The 27,528-nt window shown below is 40.2% G+C and overlaps 2 protein-coding genes across 7 annotated transcripts in view; one reads left to right on the top strand and one right to left on the bottom strand.

Annotated features, from left to right (window-relative positions):
* Positions 1 to 1,873: 1,873 nt before the first annotated feature.
* LOC124277273 lies at positions 1,874 to 24,560 on the bottom strand. Of its 6 annotated transcripts, none has more exons than XM_046712928.1 (8): positions 24,469 to 24,560; positions 16,340 to 16,427; positions 13,733 to 14,014; positions 11,784 to 12,000; positions 9,348 to 9,481; positions 6,235 to 6,390; positions 4,203 to 4,334; positions 1,874 to 2,278 (listed from the first exon to the last, which is right to left on the bottom strand). In XM_046712928.1, exons 2-8 carry the CDS (start codon positions 16,422 to 16,424, stop codon positions 1,926 to 1,928), a joined length of 1,359 nt encoding a protein of 452 aa, XP_046568884.1. In that variant the 5' UTR covers positions 16,425 to 16,427; positions 24,469 to 24,560; the 3' UTR covers positions 1,874 to 1,925. The 6 variants fall into 6 exon arrangements, with proteins under 6 accessions (XP_046568884.1, XP_046568883.1, XP_046568885.1 ...); XM_046712927.1 differs by lacking the exon at positions 24,469 to 24,560 and adding an exon at positions 24,179 to 24,414; XM_046712929.1 differs by lacking the exon at positions 24,469 to 24,560 and adding an exon at positions 23,931 to 24,135.
* Positions 16,358 to 27,528, top strand: part of LOC124277272 — a 32,019-nt gene continuing 20,848 nt past the window's right edge. The window contains exons 1-2 of the mRNA XM_046712924.1: positions 16,358 to 16,430; positions 24,495 to 24,582. The gene's annotated coding sequence lies outside the window, so the exon portion shown is untranslated. The remainder of the gene's footprint in view (positions 16,431 to 24,494; positions 24,583 to 27,528) is intronic.

Here is a 27,528-nt window from a genome sequence, read left to right as displayed (position 1 = left end):
TATAAAACAAAGTGATTATAAAAGTCATCAAGTATAAAAATCCTCGTAATTTTGCACTGAGTATCACCAATGTTTGAGAGCTCTGAATCCACACTTAGGCCACATGTTTAAGCACTACACTAATTACAGGCTTTATTGAGTAAGTGCAGTTTCAGTATTAAAGTCCGAAGTGTGAGTCATGCTGAGCTCCCCTCCCAAACTATGCTTGCACTAAGCAATATTCCAGTTATATGATGCTGGCCTGTAGATATTTCAGTTGGACCAGACAATCCAGTCACTGATATCATCCTTAATGCAAGACTGCCATATTCCAGATCTGTGACAACGACCAGTAAATAATTTAGTCTGGATGAGACAATCCAGTGATTGATTCCAGGTATATGACAGAGGCCTCCATTTAATTTAGTCTGGATGAGACAATCCAGTGATTGATGCTATGTTTATTGCTGCACTCAGCAATATTCCAGCTACATGACCAGAGGCCTCCATTTAATTTAGTCTGGATGATACAATCCAGTGATTGATGCTATGTTTATTGCTGCACTCAGCAATATTCCAGCTACATGACAGAGGCCTCCATTTAATTTAGTCTGGATGAGACAATCCAGTGATTGATTCCAGGTATATGACAGAGGCCTCCATTTAATTTAGTCTGGATGAAACAATCCAGTGATTGTCAGGACATGACATGAAAGGTATTGTGGTATGTATCATGAGCAAGGTAATGTGATACGTAGCGTATCATGAGCAAAACATCCTGATACATATTGAGCAAGATATTACGATATATATTGGATCTCACAGCTTGTGTAGTATCTGAGCCCAACATAAAGTCAATTGCATAATTCTAATTATTTCCAGAGCCCCTGTCTCTGAATTGATCTTGTGCTGGTACCAGGTGTAGTCTAGCCAATCTTCCAGTGGCACCAATCACAAACACAAAGTCAATTGTTAGACTAAATTGACAAGGGAGCTTATGTCAAACCAGAGACTGGCATTGGACATTGTTTTCGTCATTGATGTGTCAACGTTAGAACAGTGTTTCTTATGCTGTATGGCACTCTTTGAAATCTGTGTAGAACCAGCATGAATGACTGAACCGAAAAAGTTGTGAAATGTAAACATCAAGGCCTGAAATGACTGTAACATTATACAAAGTTAATTTTTTAAAACTCTTGATGATTTCAAAGAATGGTGATCATGTGAAAAGTTTCAGGACAGTCTCAGTGCTGTTACCAAGCAATATCAGAATAAGCACAACATCTGTAGACAAACCACAAAATGATCCAGATGGAGATTCCTTTTCAAGAGAAGTACAGTTTCAGGGTGGTGGAAATTAATACGAATTTTTAAGTTTTGAGGAACATGGCCAAAGCATGTTTACTTTCTGGGGTGCCCCCAAAATGGACATTATTTTTTATAACATATTTACAAACATATTTTCTGTTTCAGTCATTTTAGGCCCTGTAACTTGCTATGCAGAGTTTCATCCCTTTAAGGGGGCGGTGGGGTAGCCTAATGGTTAAAGCGTTCGCTTGTCCCGCTGAAGACCCAGGCTTGATTCCCCACATGGATACAGTGTGTGAAGCCCATTTTGGATGTCTCCGCCGTGATATTGCTGGAATATTGCTAAAAGCGGCGTAAAACAATACTCACTCACCCACTCACTCACTGCATCCCTTTAAAAAGGCCAGAATTTGATTGTAGGTTAAAATCCTAGTTATCTTGCTGGAATCCATCTAAAAAGGAGAGCAAAAACCAGTTCACTCAGTAGGGGTGGTGTGATAGCCTAATGGTTAAAGTGTTCGCTTGTCACACTGAAGACCTGGGTTTGATTCCCAACAGGTACAATGTGTGAAGCCCATTTCTGGTCTCCCCCGCCGTGATATTGCTGGAATATTTCTAAAGGCGGCGAAAATCCACACTCACTCACCCAGTAATGGTTCTTGGGATGATGGCTCTGTGTTGTCGAGAGACTCTGGCAGATAAGACTGAATGGCACAGAGGAAATTCTTCTTCACTCTTGCATTGCTGTCAATGTCTGTCGGCCATTTAATACGATGGACATGTTGTAGTCTGGATCGTGTTTCATACTCAAGTCCTTGTAACGAATCCGTCAAGCGGCCATTGTGAACGAGGATGATCCGTGCCCCTTGCTGGATATCTGTAGCTGCCTTCATTAAAAAGTCCAGTCGGGGAACCCTCTCATCTGAGGGTTCTACATAGATTAAAACGTAGGAACTGCTCTGCAGGGCTTCCAATGCGCCCTGTGCTTCCACTGAAATGAAACAAGTTAAAGGAATGGACAGTACCACACAAACATAAATTAAGGAATATACTTCACTCTACTCCCATGTATAGTGTAATAAAGTACACTTTTGCCCTGAACTATTATAGCTTAAGTACGAGGATGCTTGCTGAATTGTATTTCGTTTCTAAGATACCAAATTTAATGCTTACCGACAATTAATCATAGGCAGAAAACGGATTAAAAAATGACAATGCCAGTGGCCAAACTTAACAATCCTCGATCAGGGCTAACTGACGTGCTGTTCTATTGATGTGTCTGCACTCCTCAGTAACACGCACAGTACCAAGAACTTATTATTTTAAATAAATCTGAGAATATCGTAAACCACAGTCAAACCATGTCAAATAATTATTATGGGATCAACCGGTTATTGTTTCACTAAAGACATTGAATAATACATCAACTGCTGACTTTTATTGCATTTGTTACTACAGAAACAATAATATTAGCAGGACATAGATCATATTTGCCTGATAGTGGATTCACAGCAGTGCCTAATCAACATTAAGGCCCTACATGTTCACATATGAAGGTTGATTTAGCAGGAAACCTATACATGTAAAACATATGGTCACAGGGTTTGTACAGAATATCATAAAATTTAAGGCCTTTTTCGGACCTTTTCAATGCCTAATCAACATTAAGGCCCTACAGAAACACATATGAAGGTTGGTCAAATGTTGAACCACTTCTTTGAGTGGGATTTTAGAGGTTGGGAAGTACAATGTTGTCAACTTCTTCATTTCGTAAGTGTGACATTTCAATACAGATTCTTGTACCGTTGTCATTCCTGCATCACAAAATGTGGACCGATCAACTTAGCTACATCCTTGTGCTTGGAAAGTTTTGCTTTGTGATGGAGATTGAGCAACACTTATGGTCACTGCAGGGTATTTTTTATGTATAGGTTTCATGCTAAATCATTACTTCACAAGTTTGGCTAAATTTAGGAATTTTCAGTGCAAATCAATGGCAGTTAGGATCTTTCCAGGCTTAAACAAATTTAGGGCTTTTTTAGGTTAAAATGTTCAAATTTCAGGCTTTTGAAGCTCTTGTGAACCCTGGGTGAAACGTTTCTGCACTGCAAATTGTGGTCCCTGAAAATCATCAGATCACTTGATCTTAACATGCAAGAGATTTTACAAGGCACAAATATATGTTATGTTGAGATCTACAGACCACTACAGTTACAAATGATAGCTGAAGGATCCACCCAGGGTTTTACGCGACGTGCAAATGTGCGTCAAGTACGCTCAAATGAAGAGAATGGATGCAGAAAAAAAATCACTGCATCCAGAGGGACGCACAATATTATTCATTGTGCCTACAACCCATCTAGGACTTGTGTCTGGTTGTTTTGTGCAGCAGAGCAGTTATGTGATATCATTTCATCCATCAGTCCGCATGATCAATGATTCATTCCAGGCTCTAAAGAAATGATCAAAACATACAGTTCTCTACACTGTAGCTTCACAGGACCCTCATATTGCCTGCAAGGATCATTAAATGTAATGATTGGGGGCCCAGGGACATCCTTGTCTGTGAGTGAGTGAGTTTAGTTTTATGCCGCACTCAGCAATATTCCAGCTATATGGCAGCGGTCTGTAAATAATGGAGTCTGGACCAGACAATCCAGTGATCAACATCGATCTGCGCAATTGGGAACCGATGACATGTGTCAACCAAGTCAGCGAGCCTGACCACCCGATCCCGTTAGTCGCCTCTTACGACAAGCATAGTCGCCTTTTGTGGCAAGCATGGGTTGTTCTACCCCAGATCTTCACGGGTCTCCATGTCTGTGAGTTGAGGTAAAACCCTGGATCCACAAAACTGAAATAAGATGGGTGATATTCTAGTCAGTTCGTATTGTGCAAAACTCTAAATAACTTACATTGTCCCTCTGGAATGTCATCGTAAGGAAAGAAGACTGTATAATAGTTTCTCAAGTAGCTTGTTACGTGCCTCTTGACTTCATCTTCGTTGGCTGGGTGACACAAGACAATCACATCATGCTGCATGTTGGCTGAAAGGTAAAGTAAAACTCCCACCTGTTTGCTGTTTGATGATATACCATATGAGTGAGTGAGTATGGTTTTACGCCGCTTTTAGCAATATTCCAGCAATATCGCGGTGGGGGACACCAGAAATGGGCTTCACACATTGTATCCATGTGAGGAATCGACGTGATGAGCGAACGTTTTAACCACTAGGTTACCCCACCCCTCCCATATATACCATATGAAGCCAGCCTGTTACAAACTGAGACCAGCAGCTCCAGTGATTGATATTATGAGCACCATTGCTTCAGGCCACAACGACACACAATCAAACCTAATGCCAAGCCAGATCCATTTAGTCGCTGCTTACATGCATGAAATGTAATTGCTACCCTTTTCAGGGGTGTCATAGCATTAGCTGCCTTATAAGGGCTGCACAATATAACCGGTTTACCGGTATATACCGGTTCAGACATGAAAACGATACGTATTGCGATATGTTGATCGAAACCGGTATTTTGACACACATTCCGAAAACTTGGTAACACTCGAAAATCTTCGGATATTTCCGTTCTTTTACATCGGAAGCCATGCGTGTGTTGTAAAATGGTGACCCCCAACAACGAACAATTTATTGTGGTGCCAAATACTAGGGCAAAGGCATCAGTAAGGCAGCATTTTGAGTTGAAAAAGTTCATGGTAGATGGAACTATTGGTCAGAGTAACGCGGTATGTAAAATATGCAATGGTAAAGTAGTTTTTATTAAAGCTTAATCAAGCATAGTGATTTTGTTGTGTTTTTTGCTTTATAAATCAAGCATTAACGTCCTGAATTTTATTGCAATACATATCACAATACATGCTTTCGCATCGCAATATATCACAATATGAAAATTCTTTGCAATACCCACCCCTAACTGGCAAACAAGGATAAGTTGAGCACCGACCTGACAATTGACCTGTATTAGCATGTATGAGTGCCGCCCACTGGCGCTTGCCATTGTTAGTGAAAGGGCCCCAGGTTTTCCACGACCAAGTGTAATGCGACTTGCTACACCAACGTGAGTCTTATGAGCAAGGCATGTGCAGCTGGGTAACGCGCGGAATCAATTTCATCGTCATGCAATGCATGTGCACTAGCCTAAATCTGCTCATTGCCTACTTCTCATAAACGCGTTCCCTGTGCTGGTCCAACTTATCCTTGTTTGCCAGTTTGCCAGTTGTTGATATAGAGTCTGTCAACATAACTATTGGGACTGCACTTTTAACAAATACCTTTTTGCAAATATCTTTTTTGTTACTAGTATTTGTTTCAATGTAAAAGTGTTTACAAGTACCTTCATGTTTCTCCTTGACTTAACAGGAACCTAATTTTAATGTCACGGTGATCGCCTATCAAAAAAGTTACCTGTATGACTATCATTATTTATAGTTTTGATCAATTTATTCCAGGCATGCTACCCGTGAAGGTCCGGGTTAGAATATTGATCTTCAGTAACCCATGCTTGTCGTAAGAGGCGACTAATGAGATCGGGTGGTCAGGCTCGCTGACTTGGTTGACACATGCCATCAGTTCCCAATTGCGCAGATCGATACTCATACTGTTAATCACTGGATTGTCTGGTCCAGACTTGATTATTTACAGACCGCCGCCATATAGCTGGAACATTGCTGAGTGTGGTGTAAAACTAAAATCACTCACTCACTCAAATTAACTGATGTAATGTCTGATAGGTGACATAAGCATCAACAAGGTCTCTCACTCACACACAGATACCCACTCAGAATAACACACAAATACACATCCATGAATGCACATGCACACACACACACACACGCAAGCTCTCAAACTCACACATACACTCACAGAGATAATTACTAATCTACACAACAATCACAATTATAAATCAACTTGTAAATAATTACTAAGTCTTGGCGGAAGACGGTGACACTTGGTTCTGATCCGGAACAAGAGTTGGTCTCTCCAAGGCTGCACAACGAGGAGAAACATTACCAGGACGACAAGGATGACAGATACAGCCACAACAGCCACACCCCACGTGGGGAGAACTTCCTTCTGCGCTGAAACATAAATACCATAGTTACAGAGACCTACCTAGACCTGCTCTGAGATGTTGATAATAGGCATAATCTGCAGCAATACATTGTCATGATATTCAGCCTTGTACGAGTATGTCTGGTTTACTGTTTTCCAGCAGCAGTGAACGTATTTAAAGCTTAGATGCAACTAACATCTAACAACTATACTCGTTAGATACCAAACCATTCAGTCATTTCATAAATATGGTATTACATGGGACATCGTTTAGTATTTTATTTATTACTCACCCAACATTAGCAAAATAATATCAAGCGAAGTACTTCTTTCCTAAGAATTCAAGGAGTGTGATAACTCTCAGCTTTCCACGAGTCAAGCAAAGTCTAATACCATTGTTACAGAGGTATTAGCATTGTGACGTCATAACTGTAAACCACTTTGACATCATATGTACGGCATCACTCAATGTTATTACACAATATGTAATAACATTGTAAAATTATTAAACAGTGATATCTTCAACGGGTGAGTAATAAGAATACTTATTACAGTGGAAGCTGTCTAAACCGGCACTCGTCGGGACTGAAGAAAAATCTGGTTTAGACAGCAAGACGGATTGTAGAGCTGACACGGTTGCCTACAACTAGAACTGAACCAGTTTTATCACTCATATATATACATTGTTGTATCATTTGGTTCTCTCTGTTACTGCACACATTGACTCAACTCACTAATTACATTAGATGTATACCCAAACTGAACTAAGATTAAATTGTCTTTGTCGGCAATCATGTAGTTTCAGCAAAGGATTAATTGGTGACAATACACACAAAGGATTAGACAGCGCTGATTACTGTATAAACACAGGCTCAATTCATGCCGGGAACCGGAATTGACACCTGCTGGATTGCAGAACTTTTAAATGATGATAAATGTACGAGCCATAGAGGGGACTGAGATTTTATGTTGGTGTTGACAACTTGCCGGATCGGACAGCTGCTGGTTTAGACAACTACCACTGAGGTTTTAAAGATATGGTGGTGAAACAGCAATATGAACACAGTCGAAGCCCAATTTGCTGTGGAAATGAACAAAATCAAAGGAAGCTAGTTTTATGGATGTCAACTTTTGTATTATGAAGAACACAACATTTCAGTGTATATCCTTACTCCAGTTCCATGAACACTTTATCAAGGAGTAAGGATATCCTCCAAAACATTGTTTTTTTCCCCTGATGAAGGAGTAAGGATATCCTCCAAAACATTGTTTTCTTCCCTTGATGAAGGAGTAAGGATATCCTCCAAAACATTGTTTTCTTCCCTTGATGAAGGAGTAAGGATCTCCTCCAAAACATTGTGTTCTTCTCCTGATGAAGGAGTAAGGATCTCCTCCAAAACATTGAGTTCTTCACCTGATGAAGGAGTAAGGATCTCCTCCAAAATGTTGTGTTCTTCACCTGATGAAGAAGTAAGGATATCCTCCAAAATGTTGTGTTCTTCACCTGATGAAGAAGTAAGGATATCCTCCAAAATGTTGTGTTCTCAAAACGTTGTGTTCTTCACCTGATGAAGGAGTAAGGATCTCCTCCAAAATGTTGTGTTCTTCACCTGATGAAGAAGTAAGGATATCCTCCAAAATGTTTAGTTCTTCACCTGATGAAGACGTAAGGATATCCTCCAAAATGTTGTGTTCTTCACCTGATGAAGGAGTAAGTATATCCTCCAAAACGTTGTGTTCTTCACCTGATGAAGGAGTAAGTATATCCTCCAAAACGTTGTGTTCTTCACCTGATGAAGGAGTAAGTATATCCTCCAAAACGTTGTGTTCTTCACCGGATGAAGAAGTAAGGATATCCTCCAAAATGTTGTGTTCTTCACCGGATGAAGAAGTAAGGATATCCTCCAAAATGTTGAGTTCTTCACCTGATGAAGGAGTAAGGATCTCCTCCAAAACATTGTCTTCTTCACCTGATGAAAGAGTAAGGATTTCCTCCAAAATCTTGTGTTCTTCACCGGATGAAGAAGTAAGGATATCCGCCAAAATGTTGTGTTGTTCACCTGATGAAGAAGTAAGGATATCCTCCAAAATGTTGTGTTCTTCACCTGATAAAGAAGTAAGGATATCCTCCAAAACGTTGTGTTCTTCATCAGATGAAGTCGCAAGGATATGCTCTTAAACGTTCTCCTTCACCTGATGAAGGAGTAAGGATATACTCCAAAACGTGTTCTTCACCTGATGAAAGTGTAAGGACATACTCCAAAAATTTTGTGTCCTTCTCCAAAATGTTGTGTTCTTCACCTTATGAAGGAGTAAGGATATACTTTAAACCATTGTGTCTTCATTCACCTGATGAAGAAGTTAGGATATCCTCCAAAACATTGTGTTCTTTACCTGATAAAGGAGTAAGGATATGGTCCAAAATGTTGTGTTCTTCACAATAAAGAAGTTGACGTCCATAAAACTCTCTTCCTCATGTGTATCACTTCTAAATGCCATTCAAAGACCAGGAAAAATCTAAATTCTAAAAATCTCTTAATACCAAAGGGCACTATTGACCACCTGATCTTTAGGTGGGCAAAATTTCATGAAACAATACTTAGTTTTAGAGATATTGTCCGGACAAAACATTATGGGCAGACAGACCAGGGGACAGTTATATTCCCCCTGTATTTCATACGACCCACGAAGATCTGGGAACAATTGGTCTTCAGTAACCCATGCTTGTCATAGAGGTAACAAACGGGATCGCATGGTCAGGCTTGCTGACTTCGTTGACACATGTCATCGTATCCCAATTATGTAGATCAGTGCTCATGCTGTTCATCACTGGACTGTCTGCTCCATACTTGATTATCTACAGACCACCGCCAAATAGCTGGAATATTGCTAGTGCGGTGTAAAGCTAAACTCACTCACTCACTCACTCACTCACTCACTCACTTGGAATTATAGTGCACGATTCATTAGGAATATATCTTACGCAAAGGAACAAGCTCTATGGGAAAGCTGTGTCCATTCGGTGGCGGTGAAAAGAGAACACACACATAACGGGAGGTCATGTTGTCCTCGGTTATTGTCTTGAAGGTCAGTATACTGCCAAGTATATTCCCATTGCTGCAATGAAAATATATCAAACAGGGTTTCAGTCTCCAGGAGGTTTGTAAAGGGCACATCCTTTGCATATATTTTTTAAGGTTTCAGACTTGTCAATTTGTCTGTGATTTTTTCATCTAAATTTAATACCTCCCTTTGCTGGCTCCACCTTCTCACAGTAGCCAGTCAGATAAGCCATTACAACTGAGCTTGCCAGAGTCAACAAGGATGGCAGCTGCAGCTGCGAGGGTTTGATTGCTGTGCAACCCAGACTTAGGGAAAAAATCATAGACAAATTGACAAGTCTGAAACCTTAAAAAATATATGCAAGGACTCCTTCCACCTCTGAACATTACTGTTTACCGAAGAAGTGTATGATGAGAAGTGAGTCATGATAGAAGCCTTGTGATTGGTACACTCAACTTCCCAGCTAAGACACCTGATTGGATAAAAAGCCAGCAAAGGGAGGTTATAAAATTAGATGTCGTAGATGCATCCAGGGTAGAGTGGAGATTTATCAGAATGTATACCCTGGAGATTATCGAGGATGTAAAGGACAGAGATTATGAAAACACTGAAAACACTTTAGTTAATGATATTGGCTTTTGGTGTGGATAAAATGAAATAAGTGTTGCCTAAATGAACAATATATCTTTAACTCAGTTGAAGAATTCATACACTTGCATACCTTAGAATACAAAGACCTTCACATAACCAGGAGGTAAATTTTTCTCTAAACATGACTAAACATTAAACTAAACCAGGGCCCGTTTTACAAAGCTATCGTAGTGCAACGACTGTTGAATCTCCTATGCTGGGCCCATATTTCAGAAGCACTCTTAGTGCTATGATAGTCATAAGTGCAATACATTAACATTACCTTATGACTGTCTTAGCGTTAAGAGAGCTTCGAAAATCTAGGCCCTGTAACATAGACTTATGAGTCATAGTAATAATAATAATAATAATAATTCACTTGTATAGCGTCTGGTTGCTCACTGGCCCGTATGTGGGAGTCAGTAGAGTGAAAGGGGAAAATTGTTACATATTGTAAGCAGGTCTGAACAGAAAAGTTTTAATTATGCTTTTAAAAGAGGATTCACAGATGGTGGCTTTGAGTTCTGATGGTAAAGTATTCCATACTTGAGATGCAACAGTGGAGAAGTGCTACAATAGCTTTGTGAAATGGGCCCAGGATACCACTGGCACAGGAGCTCACCTTTATTCAGTGAATTCACGACACTGATAGTAACAAACAGAAAATATGTGTGTATCAAAGTGACTGCCTCATCAAAACACTGCTTTGTGTGGAAATATAACAAGGCAAGGAAATAATCTTGATTACCCAATGAAACAGAATGGCAATAAAAGGCACTGAAACTCAGTGAGGACACCAGGTGCTTTCACATACTCTTTCAAAATGTCACCTTTCCATACAATTGCAGAAATTGGGCTTGTCTAGTGTCCTGTTTTCACATATAACAGGCACCACTTTTATCACTACTAGTCATTGAATAACAGGGCGGTGGGGTAGCCCGGTGGTTAAAGCGTTCGCTCATCACGTCAAAGTCCACGGTTAGTTAAGTTTACTTCGTAATCGTGAACATGATCATCATATATTTGACGCCAAACTGATACCTTTATGTTAAAAATGTCCATACAAATAAATAACCCAACCCAGTAACAATTGTCCAATAAAACAGATTTCACTGGGGACCAAATGCAGAATAGAATGGATTATATAAACAGATCACTTAAAATCACTGATGAGACCCGGTGTTGGTGAAAGGTTAAGCATGTTTCATAGCTCCCTCCAGTCACAATTAACCAATGCTGGGTCAGATATGATCAACTTTCAGGAAGAAGTGATTAAGACTGGTGACTCAATTTTCCACTTGTCATCAAACCCTGATATCTATCACAGGACTATCTGGTCAGACTTGATTACTCACAGGCTGTATTCATCATGCCCGGAAGAGTGCTGAGTGCAGCATTAAACACCCGTGAAGATTCGGGTTCGAATTGGTCTTCGGCAACCCATGCTTGTTGCAAGAGGCGACAAATGTGATTGGGTGGTCAGGCTCGCTGACTTGGTTGACAAATGTCACCGTATCCCAACTGCATAGATCAATGCTCCTGATGTTGATCACTGGATTGTCTGGTCCAGACTCGATTATTTACAGACCGCCGCCATATAGCGTGAATATTGCTGAGTGCGGCATTAAACAACAACAACAAAACTAATACAAAATCTGACGAATGATGATGCTGAGTACACGTAGCAGACGCAATATTTCTCTGCAAATCCTTAAAAGACTCCTACCTCTTATTCACACGTTCCACAGAATAAAATTCATTATCTCCAGACAGCAATTTATCTGCTTTCCCCAACTTTCTCATCCAGAAAGCATCTCTAGTGTTTTGCAAACCACAGCCAAAGTACCCCCGGCACTCCAAGGTGATGCTTTGACCCAACTGGACAATCTGCTTTGGATCTGGCCTACGCTCTACTATCACTTTGCCGACTGATTTGTCACATTCTGAAATCAAAGAAAAAGGAAATGCTTGTAATGTTATCATCAACAGAAATAGAATCTTATTGGCCAGTCACTGCGTGGTAAAATATAATCACAATTAAGCTAATGATCAACACTGATATAATTGCATCAGCTGACTTTGGTATGGCATGAAAAGTAAATTTTGCCTTCGACCGGGCATCTGTTGTTTGTACAGCTGATGCCAGGTATAGAAACTAGGGCTACCACAAATATACTACGAGGCATATACAAATGTACGAATATCTATTCGTGAATACTTTATAAATGTTCATTATTAAGAAATTAAAAAAAACAAACATGTCATGTAATTGCTTAAGCTGAAACATACAAATGATATTTAAAAAACCCTGCAATACAGTGTGAAAAATGTTGCTTAGAATAACAATGTGCCTTGACAAAATGACACAAGTTAATGCTGCATGACTTGGATATACTCCATTTTGCGTGTCTCACTTTGATAAAGTGACAAACTAGTTCCCAGTAAATACACTTTCTTAAAAATATACAGAACTAGTCTATTCTAGTAACTACGAATAATGAATTGAATTCAAGAAGGGACATGGAGCGAATCATAACAGAACTAACAGAAACTGTAATACAAAACATGATAGGCCCTATTAACCTCTGCTTGAAGAGCCAGAGTGAGTGAGTGAGTATGGTTTTATGCCTCTTTTAGCAATATTCCAGCAATAACACGACAGGGGACACCAGAAATGGGCTTCACACATTTTACCCATGTGGGGATTTGAACCCAGGTCTTCTGCGGGGGACACTAGAAATGGGCTTTACACATTTTACCCATGTGGGGAATTGAACCCAGATCTTCAGCGTGACAAACGAACGCTTTAACCAATAAGCTAACCCACCGCACCTGATGAACCAGAGGACTGGATGAGCGATCGGACTCAATGTCTTAGTTGATAGTGCTATATTTTGTCTGTCTCAAGGTCCCTGAACTATACTACTTTCTGCTCTGCCCTCTCCTTACTGCAATAAGGTGCCGGTACCCCATGAATGGTTTGGGCCGTTGTTCACGACAACTAACAGTAATTTGTCTTGCCAGTACTATGAATACTGATACTGTGACAAAAACAATTCAGCATACAATAAACACTGAGATTGGGTTTAATGTAGTGGGTACCATGGTTACAAAGATAAATACAGCCTGAGACAGTATCATCATACAATTGTATTGATCTTTTGTACACTCTTTGTGTAGTTTTCAAACACGTGTGGAATCCCAGAAACCCATCTGTCATGCTTGTTTGATGTTTTTTATACAGTGTGAAAATATTGTGACGAAACTCAACATTAGCAGAAAAAAACCACACTGCTCGCATTTTGTAAAACCTCAAAACTGAACAAAAACAAAAATTAAACACAGAAATCCCATAATGGTGGACCACAACTTCATTGGTGCATGCATTGGGGCAACATATAAAAAATCATGGAGAAAATTACGAAAGCCTTGGTTACAAGTTGTTATTGTTGGGAGTTGGTGGTTATTTTAGTCAGATAGTAGTAACCATAGCAACCATTATCATGGACTGAGTTTGAAAATATTCTTTACCAATATGATATAAGATATCGTCTTCTGTATTCTAATCTAATTATATCTTGAGGATGATGTTTACTGCTAAGAACACATATCATTTCATTACTTTAATCAAAATGTCTGACTCCTCTGATGGACTCCACTTGAAGTATAACTCACCAGCAACATAAAGTTCGAACACAAAGGTGACATTGTTCGTCCCATTGCTTGCAAGGCAAATATAGGTTCCGTTGTCCTTCATTGATGCCTTCTGGATATCCAACACCTGTCGCCTTTGATGGAATGTATAGTTCCCGTAATCAAATGAAGTCATAATTCCATTTTCATAACGGTACCATTGAATCTCTCCCACAAAGTTGTTGGCGCAGCAACGGATGCTGACAAAATGATCCCTGTGTACATCATCTGCCTCACTATTTTGCCTTGAGAAGGACAGCTCATCTGAAAATTAAACACAAATGAGACTTACATGTGTACTGGATCAAGGATAAGTTTCACTTTATCTTAAGAAAATGTAACACATAAACAAGAAGACAAAGTCATCAATATCCCCCGCAACAGTGCCAACTTTGACATGGCAATACAATGTTTCCATGGAAACCACACAAAAGAAATTCACACACTGGTGTAACCCCCAAAAGGCACATCTATGGATCATGGTAAACATGTGTACCAAGTTTGATATAGCTATCATGTACATAGTTTGGGAGATCTGCTCCGGACAAGATGACATCCTCATAGTCACAGCCTATAGTCACGTTTCAACGAAAAAATAATTGTATCTGGGTTTAACCATCAAATGGCACATCTATTGATCATGCTTGACATGTGTACCAAGTTTGATGAAGCTAGCATGTATAGTTTAGGAGATCTGCTCCGGACAAGATGACATCCTCATAGCCACAGCCTAAGTCACGTTTCCATGGAAACCACAAAAACTAAAATTCATATCTGGGTCTAACCCCCAAAAGTGTGATGGACGGACGGACGGAACTTGTTTCTTTATCCCCCCAACTTCGTTTTTGCAGGGGATAACAAGTGTAGAAGTGAGCACAGCTCACATACCCTCGCTTCCCACTTTGGGACATGGAAATGACTGATACTGATATATATCATGTGACAAGGATCAGCAGCTCGCAAGACTTTCTCCTTGACTCTACTAAACTTTATATACATGTTAGATAATAGTTTTGCCATGTACTGATTACAGTAATGATTTATGGAAACATTAATTTTGTGTGTTTTCCATGGAAACATAACATTCAATTGAACTTGATGCACACAATGAAGTGGACGTAGATGAAGATTGTTATTTTTTAGCACATGGCATATATCTGTGGGTCATGATTAACTTGTGTATTAAGTTTGGTGAACCTAGCATGTATAGTTTCGATGATATGCTGTGGCCAGGTAACCATCAAACACATTTTGCACCAAGTCATGTTTCCATGGAAACAACAACAAAACAAATTCTGAAAAAAAATTAAAATAGCAAAAGGTACATCAATGGGCTAATGATTAACGTGTGTGTGAAGTTTGGTGAACCTAGCATGTAAACTTTAAGAGATATGTCTGACAAAACCATCAAACACATTTGGCACTAAAGTTTCCATGGAAACAACAACAAAACAAATTCTAAAAAATTAAAATAGCAAAAGGTACATCAATGGGTAATGATTAACGTGTGTGTGAAGTTTGGTGAACCTAGCATGTAAACTTTAAGAGTTATGCTCCGGACAAAGTTTCGGGACGGACAGACGGACAGATGGAATGAAAGCAATATGCCCCTGTTACTTCGTAGCGGGGGGATAATAACAAATAAATGAACAAACAAAACATGGAAAATATCAGGCTTGGCTAAGCTACATACCACCATGCACAAGCGCAACCAAGCTCTGGAACAGGTACATACAAACTGCAAACAATACCGGTACATAATCAAATATGGGAGCCTCATCATTTTGGGTAGTGGGGTAGCCCAGTGGTTAAAACCTTTGCTCGTCATGCCGAAGGCCCGGATTTGATTCCCAGTAAGGGTACAATATAAGTTGTTCACTGGTCTCGAGAGGGACATGGGCTGACGTACCCTCCATGTTTGTTTATGTTCCCTGAGCCTGAAGGGCGAGGGGAACATAACGAAACATCAAGGATACATCAACCCATGGGCCCCGAGGGACCAGTGAACAACGTATTTTATCTTACCGAACACCTCAATGGTAATTTTGAACTGTCTGAAGCACGGGTCATAGTATGGAGTACCAGACGACAAGAAAAACAAATTTAGAGTTATCTCCCTTCCATTGATTTGCATTCACAAAACATTGGTAATTTCCGTACATCATATGTGATGAAGAATAATGACAATTATTATGGATATACAACTTCTTGTATTCTGTGGAGGTGACGTTTTGACATAGGCTCTAATGTCGTTGTCAAGCAAGTGATACATGAGTAACAAATTGAGAGAATATATACAGGAGTTGTTGTTACAGTAGAGTAAAAGCGTTCGCTTGTCATGCTGCAAACCCAGGATCGATTCCCTAAATGGGTAAAATGAGTGAAGCCCATATCTGGTGTCCTCCGCCGTGATATTGCTGGTATATTGCTCAAGACCTGGGTACTATTCCCAACAAGGGTACAATGTCTGAAACCCATTTCTGGTTTCCCTGACCGTGATACTGCTGGAATATTGCTAAAAGCGGTGTAAAAAACATACTCACTCACATAGAGAGTTGACAGTATATACTTTCAGAAAAAATAATTTACCTGAATCCTTCACACACTGGCAGGTCACAACATCGACGGTCAACAATGCCCAGACAAGCAGCAGCTGCAGTGTTCCCTCCATCATCCGCTGGCAAAGAAACAAATGGTGTGCGTCAATAAATATACAGAATGTCATACCAGTGCATTTGGACCTTATGTATTAAACGACAAGATGTCAGGGTAGGAGAGAAACGAGTTCAGCGATCTCTTTTGATTACAAACCTTTTTCATGACACTGACTGTTTCAATCTCTAAACATCACTACTGAAATTTCAGCACTGAGGTCTCTGTGATCTGAGTAGCACTTTGTGCAAAGGATGTCTCACATATATATAACGTGAGATTGCACTCCTCCGCCTATTCAAGTGCCTGGTTCTGGTAACAAAAGAAACAAGTGTCTGCCACTGATATGGTAATGTCGTCCAAGCGGTCAAGTGTCGTAGTGACCTTGAAGATAAGGTCAAGGTCACCCAAATCAACTGGTGTCTGCGTAATCCCCCAATGTAGGCTGTCACCAAATTTGAAGACATTGAGTACAACAGTTCATGAGATATTGCGTTAATAAGAGTTTGAAAAGTGGTCAAAGTGTCATGGTGACCTTGAAAATAAGGTCAAGGTCACCCAAATCGACTGGTGTCTGGGTAATCTCGCAATGTAGACTGTCACCAAATTTGAAGACATTTGAAGACGTTGCGACAGGGGACAACAAACAGAATGATATTTGATACAAAGCAACTTGCATTTAATAACTATAACGTTACTCATTTTTTTTAGATTTAATTTGTGACACTCATTAGTGATTACACTGTTCAACGTCTGGCAGCCGTATCATATGGAAATTGAAGTGCAATACGGAAGTATCGCCGCTTTGCATGGCTGTATTGCTATTGTAAGATTAATTCGGTTGGTTTCTTGCTTAACTACGCACTCAGCAATATTCCAGCTATATGGCAGCGGTCTGTCATAATCAAGTCTGGACCAGACAATCCAGTGATCAACATCATGAGGATCGTTCTATGCAATTTGGATACGATGACATGTGTCAACCAAGTCAACCAGCCTGACCTCCCGATCCCGTTAGTCGCCTCTTACAACAAGCAAAGGTTACTTAAGACCGATTCTAACACGGATCTTCATGGGTATCGTAAGATTAAATGGGTGTGTAATCAAAGCATGGAGTTCCCCACAGTTGCGTATTGCCCACTGAGATACCATCCTGCAGTGAAGCATGAATACCCCACTCAGACACATTATATTGACTCCGAGCCGACCAGTCCTTGTTGTACCCATTAATGCCGAGCGCCAGGCAGGGACCAACAATTACCATATTTTAACGTCTTTCGTATGACGCAGTCAGGGATCGAACTCGCGACCTTCCGCTCTCCGGGCAGATGCTCTAACCACTACACCACGGAGGCGGTCCCTGAGTGAATGAGTGTTGTTTTACACCGCACTCAGCAATATGCCAGGTATATGGTGGCGGTCTGTTAATATTTGATTCTGGACCAGACAATCCAGTGATCAACAATATGAGCATCGATCTGCACAATTGAGAACCGATGACATCTGTCAACCAAGTCAGCGAGTTTGACCATCTGATTTCGTTAGTCGCCTCTTACGACAAGCATGGGTTACTGAAGGTTCATTCTAACCCAGACCTTCACGGGTCTAATAACTCCTGACGTGTAATTAAATACATAATGATATTCAGTCATACATTTGGTTTTACTTGCTTTTAGGATATTTCACAAATAATTCTCTTGGTAAGTGAAAGAAAACATAAATCTGATTTTGAAATCAGGGTATCTCATCCATGACATGTGGTTTGATATTACTTCTGTACATTTCTACATGAAAGTCTTATTGTTTGGTTCAATATGATGCACAAAAATATTTAATAGTAGATCCTTTTTCACAAGATAGGTGTTAATGCATTTTGCTATAATTGTATAGCAATTAATATAAATGTATAGTGACAATCAACGGTGAATGTGTTGAGACAGTGTCGGAGTATAAGTATCTGGGAACCTTCATTGACTCTAAGCTGAACTGGAACTCTTTAACACTGAAGCCCTATACAAAAAGTGTCAAAAACGTCTTCATCTCATGCGTAAACTGAGATCTTTTAATATTAACCCATCTGTGATGTCATCTTTTTATGTAGCATTTATTCAGAGTATTTTAACATTTTCCTTCCATTGTTGGTACGGGTCTCTCTCAGTTCATCTCAAATCTAAAATAGACAAAATTGTTAACACTGCAAGTGAGTGAGTGAGTGAGTGTGTTGGGTTTTACGCCGCTTTTAGCAATATTCCAGCAATATCACGGCGGGGGACACCAGAAATGGGCTTCACACATTGTGCCCATGTGGGGATTCGAACCCGGGTCGTCAGCGTGACGAGCCGACGCTTTAACCATTAGGCTACCCCACCGCCCTTAACACTGCAAGTAAAATCGCTGGAGTCAGATTTGAATGTTTATCATCAATATATGAACGGCAATTCGTGAATCAAGCTGTCAAAATCATATCTGACCGTACTCACTACTTAAATTCGGAATACAACCTCCTCCCTTCAGGCCGCCGCTACAAAGTTCCAATTGTGAAAACTAAGAGAGCCCGTACATCCTTTATTCCAAGTACCATATCTCTCTTAAACAAATGTGAAGATACCTAAATCAAAAAATTTATGTAAATATGTTTGGTATCTCTCTAATGTGTCAGTAGCTCTGCTGATGTAACACAAATTCCTGAAAAGGCATTAAAGTATTATTCTATTCTATTTGCTGAATAAAAGAAAGGGCAAATTCAGATATATTTTTCCATTTTAATCAATTTCATATTTTGCAGTTCCAAGTTAAACATGTTACAAAATGGTGAGGCTTAACTAATGTTTGGCAAACAATAAAGAAGACGAGATAAATGTTTAATTTTCCAATTTTGCTTGGAATGTAATGTTTGATAACTCTGACTATTAGAAAATAGAAATATTCAAAGATCCCAGTTTTGAACAAAACAACATTTACCTATTCTGCTGACAAGGGCACGTCTTGAATCTGCTATAATCCTTTAACTCTTGTCTACAACATACTGTGGATAGATAGGATAGCCTAATGGTTGAGGTGTTCACTTGTCACACATATGTCCATGATTTCAATCACTGGTCCAGACTTTGACAAATTTAAGCTAGAATATTGAATCAATAAACACAAGCAAACATTAACAACAGGTTTCACTGACAGCTTACCATTTTAAAGTTCCAAGGAGTAGTTCAATCAAATGATATATTCAAACAACACACCAAAAATACAGCATTTCGAAGCCAGTTACACGTGAATGTGACAGCCAGACAAGCGCTTCCCTTTTCAGGAAATAGCTGAATAATATCTTGCACTGCAGGAAGAAGGTTTGGATCAAACAATGCATACCATTGTGTGTGTGTGTGTGTATATAAATATCAATGAGGAAGGAAGCAGATTCCACTTCTCACACACTGGTCCATGCTATATACATACATGCACATATACATACAAACATTTGTATAGCGCCGATATCCAGTACAACTGCTCAAAGGTGCTTTGTTTTCCCTCAATCATTGGATGTCCATCACAACGGCATATCATTATTTCAATCTCAACTCCCTGGGGAGCCTACAACTCTTGCTGCCTACTAGGCACACCGAGTTACTGTGGCTTTCCCATCCTTATGAGGTACCCATTCACAGCTGGGTGGACTGGGACACATAGTCACAGTACTTTGTCCAAGTTCACTGCACGTTGCTGTACCCGCAACTAGGTGTTTGCACGTATTCATGTGGCCACCATCTGGTCATCTACCAACGGATTCTTTTAAGTGCACAGCCCCACATGGGTACAATGTGTTAAGCCCATTTCTGGTGTCCCCTGCCGTGATATTGCTGGAAAATTGCGGCGTAAAAACTAAACTCAGTCAGTCAGTTTTAAGTGCACAGGGTTGTGTACTGTATACTAGGGGTTGTGACAACACTGAAAGAGTCTGCACACAAAGTTGACTTCAAGGTTTTTTACACCCGGTCACAGGTGGGCTCGATCCTGGCACCTCCAACCTCGCTGGATTACTAGCCTTGCGCCTTAGACAGCTCGCCCACCACGCCCCCACATTGTACAAACTATGATATATGCTGTAATATCACATGGATGATCACATGCTACATGAACATAGCGGCTGTTCATATAATATTCAAAACAAGTTAGAGAACACACAGGTTCAGAAGGCTGAGTGTTGCAACAGCCACTAGCTATGCAGATAAACCTTTGTTAACATATGTCTGCAGGCTTTTATCCTGACTTACAAAAGTGGGGGTCCAGGGGACCCACATCAATATATTTTATTGCTGGTGATATGAGGGTCCTGTAATGGTGTGAAGTATTGAAAAGGTGTAGTGTACTGTACGTTAAAATAATTACTTCAGAGCCTGGAAAGAATCATAGGTCATAATAACTTAAAATTGCTAGTGTACTCTGGTACAGTGGCACATGTAAAATCAATGACCCCGATAATTTTTCCACTATACTGGCAGATTTTCTTGTTGAAATTTTAAATAAGCAAAGTAATTAACATTGTAAAGTCAGCTGGACACCGGTACAAATTTGCTTGCCCGATAGAAAGAACACTGGACTGTGACGTCAGGCAGTGGATTATTTCCACCTCTGGAGTGAAATGACAGACACAGATAACTACTCCTGATCCCAATAGGTATTTTGTACATTACGTAAAACTCTGGTCTGAAATAATTTAATTTTGCGAACAGCAAGAATACCGATGACGCCAATGTCATTTTTACACGAGATAAATGAGAAGTTTTGTTTTGTTTTGTTGCTGTTTAACGCCATACTCAGCAATGTTCCAGCAACATATCTGTAAATAATCGAGTCTGGACGAGACAATCCAGTGATCAACAGCATGAGCATCGACCAACGCAAATGGGATACTATGACATGTGTCAACCAAGTCAGCCAGCCTGACCACCTGATCCCTTTAGTTGCCTCTTATGACAAGCATGGGTTGTTAGAGACCAATTCTAACCCGGATCAATATGTATCATGTATCAAGGCTCTAGATAAGGGCCATATCAGCATATGTATGGACAAACCATATGCACGATACGGTAGGAAATAGTTTATAAAAGGTAGCAGATACACACCACAGCAATGGTGTATGGTCTACTTATCTGAAAAAGTATTGTTTTATTGTTTATTGACCTGTTTACACAAGAGTAGCAATGTTGTGGTGCATATGAAACGAAACACAAGATTACTGATATGCCATTATATTCCATTCAGTACTCTAAATGTACTGGGGTGGTGGGGTAGTCTAGTGGTTAAACCGTTGGCTCATCACGCCGAAGACCCGGGTTCGAATCCCCACATGGGTACAATGAGTGAAGCCCATTTCTGGTGGCCCGCTGCCGTGATATTGCTGGAATATTGCTAAAAGCGGCGTAAAACCAAACTCAGTCAGTCAGTCTAAATGTACTCTTGAGGTTTTCCAGTACTCCTATATCGAAAATATAAGGAGTACATACTCCTGATGTTGAAAAATTATCTGGATCCCTAATGTATCATGCATTGTGTCAAGGGCCCATGCATTGTGTCAAGGGCCAGTGCATCAGACACATTGCAGACTTTTATGTATTTGCCCAAAGTCAATGGCAGTAAAAATTAGAAATGAAATAACACCCAATTCCACAGTATTTAAAAACGGGAAGATGAAAAAATAAGTCTGTGGAAAAACATATTATCAGAGTGAGTGAGTAAGTAAGTGAGTTTAGTTTTATGCTGCACTCAGCAATATTCCAGCTATATGGCAGCGGTCTGTAAATAATCGAGTCTGGACCAGACAATCCAGTGATCAACAGCATGAGCATCGATCTACGTAATTGGGAACCGATTACATTGGTCAACCAAGCCAGCGAACCTGACCACCCGATCCTGTTAGTTGCCTCTTGGGTTACTGAAGGCCAGTTCTAACCCGGACCTTCACGGGTCTATCATTATCAGGACAGGGAGTGAATAACACACCATACTTATACAAATACAACAAACTATCAATAAATATTCTAGTGTTAATTGCCTGACTTTGGCCTCTTCTCTGAATAGTCAAGGACGGTAGGGTAGCCTAGTGGTTAAAGTGTTTGCTCGTCACGCCGATGACCCACGTTTTATTCCCAACATGGGAGAATGCTTGAAGCTCATTTCTTGTGTCCCCTGCTGTGATATTTCTGGAATATTGGTATAGGTGGCATAAAACTGAACTCACTCACTGTGAATGCTCAAATAAAAACATGCTAATGGACCGTTCATAATTAATGACTGGGGGTTGGGGGTGGAAAGTGGAGGTTATGAAGATTGCTATGGAGAAGCATGTACAATGTGAAAGAATTCCCCTTAAGATTTATCAATGAAGCCCCCCTCCCCCCCAAACAAAATGGGTAACCTAGCCATAAAATCATCACCCCCTTAACCATAAATTATGAACGGTCCCTAATTCAGCAAATACCTAAGGCAACACAAGGAACTTCTGAAAGCTGACGGGTTTGTAGTCTAAAAACTGCTTGGACTCTACAGAGACAGAAAATGCTACAGTTCTTCAATATTCTGAAAGTTGGAAATCACTGACAGACCTAGTTTTGATTTTGAAACATTGACACCTTTACCTGTAGGTGGGTGTGTGAATACGTTTCATGGCCTTCACTACTGATGATTATAGACTACCATTCAGTCCCTGGAATAAAATTATGTTTTTTAAATATATATGTCTACCAGAGAAATAATAATAAAAATGAATTAAAAAGGAACCCACAACAATTCTTAATTTTGTATATTAGCTGTTACAGCTGAGGCAGCCTAGACCTGCTAAATCATTCTAGACTTCAGTAGTACTCCTTTTCAATGAATTCTCTATGGTCTGTGATATAGGCTACCGTATTTCTTCTATCAAGCTCCAGGCCTCTAATACATTGCCGGGGATAAAGCAGCTCACTGACAATTACAGTAATTACACCCAGTAAGTACAGAAGCACAGGGCCTCTAATAAGCGCCGGGACTGGAATTCTGTTGAAAAAATAAGTGCCTGGGCCCTTATTAGAGGAAATATGGTAACTAAGATTTAATACAGAGAAAGTATTGATATAAAGGCAGTGTCAAGAGTGACATTCAGTTTGATAGCAGATAGCTCACTGTTTTATATATAGTCGCCATGACAACATGAAGCTGTTCTAAACTTGGAGCTGACTGCTAAGTCGCCATACTTAATTAATAAGCAATGTGTTGATGATGTGAAACCACAGACCATATCTCTTGTAGCCTGACAATGGTGGACAATATTGATAAAAGCTCTGCTAGTCCCAACCTCAGTTGTAAATACCCTCACTTGGTTTGTACTGCCTGACTGAACCAGTGGCGAAGACAGCTAAATTTTGCACTGTCAATGCTGTTATCTGTCGGCACTAATCTGGAGTTCTTGACAATCTACCCCCCCTGCTACTGCCGACGCTATCAGGGTTAGACCTAACTTGTCTTTACAGTAAGATGCGCCAAGAAAGATAACTCTTACCGTAAATCCAAACTATTTACAAGCTGATTACATCTGTCCCAACACGCAATACCAATCAGTCCTATTGTCATAGCTTCTGTAAATTATATGCACTAAGTTCTAATCTATACTTTTCACAATCCAACAACATTGTTAATATGTCGCAGTATACTAGCAGAGCGATATTTACAACTTGAAAACATAGACGGAAGATCCAGCCTTTCAAAATATCTGTTGCAAATATATAGCGACCCTTTGTGAACGCATACCTTTTTCTTCCCATCCACCGTGATGATATTGTCAACATGCACAGGCGGATGTATGATTTCTGCACTCACGTGAGTCGGGTCATATCCCGAATGACGCTTCTGTCCGAACGCGGAAGTTGAACTGTTCAGCGAACGGAGAACCCGCCGTGTGAGCAGACGATTTATCTTAGTCAAGTTTAGATTTCATCGGTTGTGAAAATCTCAAAGCCTATAGAGACAGTGGTAGAAAATATTTAATCAATGTCTTGATACTTTGTCCTCATAATCTGACAAGCACCTGTTACACGTACCTGTGTCCAGTGGCACCGACGTCGAGGGTTCCAAGCGTGGGAGACACGGCAGAACTTCACTGGTGTTTCCTGGAAATCGGTCGTCGATTAGCGGAATTTGTTGCAACTCTAAAGGTAAGTTTGGCGCGCGGCGTGTCTTTGCACGACGCCGAGTGAGGTGAATCCCACGTATTACCCAGGAAATATTTCCTCGTGAAGCTTAAGCCCGATTGTCAACTGTGATATACTGACTCATACTGAACTCTGTAAGACAAGATCGTAGAAAGTCACCCTAAGAGACGTGTTATTGTTACGGGTGTCTTAAATACAGGGTCTTTATAAATCAGCATCCTGAGTCATCTGTACCTTAATTGAGTATTTTAATTGACGCCATGGACATAGTTGGTTCGTCCAGTGATCCCAAACCAGTGATTGTTGGAGTGTAAATATTCCCCACACCCAGTGAAATATACTGAACCACAAAGCACACACTTTCATTCACTCTAATCAGGGATACTCTACAACAGGGATGGGTCACTCGCTGGCTTTCTTTACCATTTGTACTAATTAACGTGTGCCTCGTCATGCTCCAACGCACACAGTGACTTGGTTCGTTCCCAGCGCAACTTCGGCTGCGTTTAACAGTACTTCTGCCAGTGTATTGTATCAGTCGGAATTTTACAATGAATGAATGAATGAATGAATTAAGAGCAAGAATTATGTGTGAATTAATGAAAGAAATGAAGAAAAAGAACAAAAGAAAAAGAACATATGTGAATGAATGAAACAATAAATGATACACCACGGCCATCCCTCCCCAAACATGTTAAAGAACGCAAAACTATCTGTAGAACACGTGTTAACATCAGCTGTCCTTTTAAAAAAAAATCTACTTTGAGACATTTTTTACATTAGTAACTAATTCAGATATCTTATTGCATGTGTGGAATGACATGGGCATTGACAGAATGTTAACTGACACTGTCACAGACCCCTCAAAAACATAAAGTTTAGAACTATCACAAAGCGTTGTAAACACCTTTCCAGTTTTGTCAAATACTAAGATCAACAAGAAAGAAAGAAGTTTTAGAACTATAACACTCAAGCATCACAAGCATCAATGGCGTATCAGAACAGATCGGCGATATGTCATATTTTTCACACACCTCAAATACACCCTAACAAAAAAAAATTAAATTGTAAAACTATCACTATTACTTGCAAAAACCCTTCACCTGATGGTATATTCCCCTCATAAAAATTAAAGGTGCATGTGAAAGATGTTTAAGAACAATAACTAGAAACACTCAAACAATGCCCTGTAGTATTTCAATGGCAGATCGGCGATATGTCATATTTTTCACACACCTCAAATACAACCTAACACATTTTTTTTAGTTATACAACTATCACTATTACTTGCAAACACCTTTCAACTAAAGGTATATTTCCCTTCTAAAAATTAAACGAATATGTGAAAGAAGTTTTTAGCGATATACTTTAGTCTTTCTTCGCTGTGTACTGAGAATTGAAGCCAGTGAGCTACAACATGCCGACTTGAAACTTTACTACAAATCTACTGTACTAATACTGACACTAATAACAATTATTTGACTTAAAATGAAGTGACAGAATAGGTAACTTATCCTCTACATGTAGGTTTTCAGTTGTCACAACACTCAGCGTATGTAATCAGCTGTTGAAAATAAACCGGGCTCAATCTTAAAAACTACTCTGCCGCCATATTGGCTACACTGGTCACGTGACGAGCCGAGGCATAGCTTAGGGGCTTTCCGAGGAGTGACCACTCCCCTTATATAGTCTCCCTGCTCTAATTAACAATCAAAACGGAGGATTGAGTTCAAACTTGACAGTTATGGTTAACACATTTTCGAGAATAACATTTAGAGTTCACACAAACAAAATCACCAAAAATGGTACCATGAAGATACCCCAAAGTCAGCATTGTGTGTGGCCACTATAAGCATCGATAAAAGCGGATGGAGGTCATTCAGTCTTCTTTGAATCTCGTCCCAAAGGTCTTCTATTGTCTCAAATCAAGACTGAGTGCAAGCTATTGTAGGGCTTGGATGCCATGTTGTCTTAGGAAGTCCCATATTATGTTACTCTGGCAGTGTGGGCACGGCGTTGTCTCCCTTTAAGATGTGATTTCTGTGACGTCCAAAATGTGGTACAACGTGAGGTCTTATGACTTGGTGAATATAGCGAGCAGCTGTCACATCATTTCCTCATCCTGGACCAAGATTCTGGAACACCATGGTGCCAACTATCTGGTTCAGACCGATTGCACCCCACACCATGATGTTTGGACCACCCCACAAGTCTCTTTCAACAATACACTCATTGGAAAACAGTTCCCCGCGCCTTCACCATATACTCTCACTCTGCCATCGACTGTCGAAACACAATATTGGCTTTCATGAGAAAAAAACACAGTTCTCCATTGTCGATAACGCCAATTTCGATGCTGAGTTGCCACTGCAGTCGGATTTGGCGGTGATGAGCGGTGAGGACAGGACTACGATATGGTCTGTGACAGCAGAGGTTTCTTTCGCACAAACGTCGACACACTGTATCGGCACTGATGGGTCTGTTGTGAGTCCCAATGGTCTGGCGTGCTCTTTCAGTCGATCTGGGGGAAGCGACCATGCAGATATACTGAAGGTTGCTCTCTGTGTGGACGGTCTTGGGTGCTGTTAGTGACCTGATACCACTCCTGCAGTCGGTAGATTGTCCTAACATGAACCAGTTTACATGAAGCAACTACCCATATGGGGTGTGGAACCAGTTTACATGTAGTAACTAGCTATATGGGGTGTGGAACCAGTTTACATGTAGCAACTAGCCACATAGGGTGTGGAACCAGTTTACATGTAGCATCTAGCCATATAGGGTGTGGAACCAGTTTACATGTAGCATCTAGCCATATGGAGTGTGGAACCAGTTTACATGTAGCAACTAGCCACATATGGTGTGGAACCAGTTTACATGTAGCATCTAGCCACATAGGGTGTGGAACCAGTTTACATGTAGCAACTAGCCATATAGGGTGTGGAACCA

The sequence above is a fragment of the Haliotis rubra genome, unplaced genomic scaffold (assembly GCF_003918875.1).
Source record: "Haliotis rubra isolate DU_JTF1 unplaced genomic scaffold, ASM391887v1 Scf22, whole genome shotgun sequence".
NCBI classification, from domain to species: domain Eukaryota; kingdom Metazoa; phylum Mollusca; class Gastropoda; order Lepetellida; family Haliotidae; genus Haliotis; species Haliotis rubra.
The sequence above is the reverse complement of the archived record's forward strand: the minus strand, read 5'-3'. Positions and strand labels throughout refer to the sequence as shown.

Excerpts from the sequence above, each read along its gene's own strand:
- LOC124277273 (XM_046712925.1), bottom strand. Across the intron at positions 6,391-9,347 it reads CATAGAGCTTGTTCCTTTGC|CGCAGAAGGAAGTTCTCCCC; the intron begins GTAAGATATATT and ends TTTATGTTTCAG. Across the intron at positions 2,279-4,202 it reads TGACATTCCAGAGGGACAAT|TGGAAGCACAGGGCGCATTG; the intron begins GTAAGTTATTTA and ends GTTTCATTTCAG.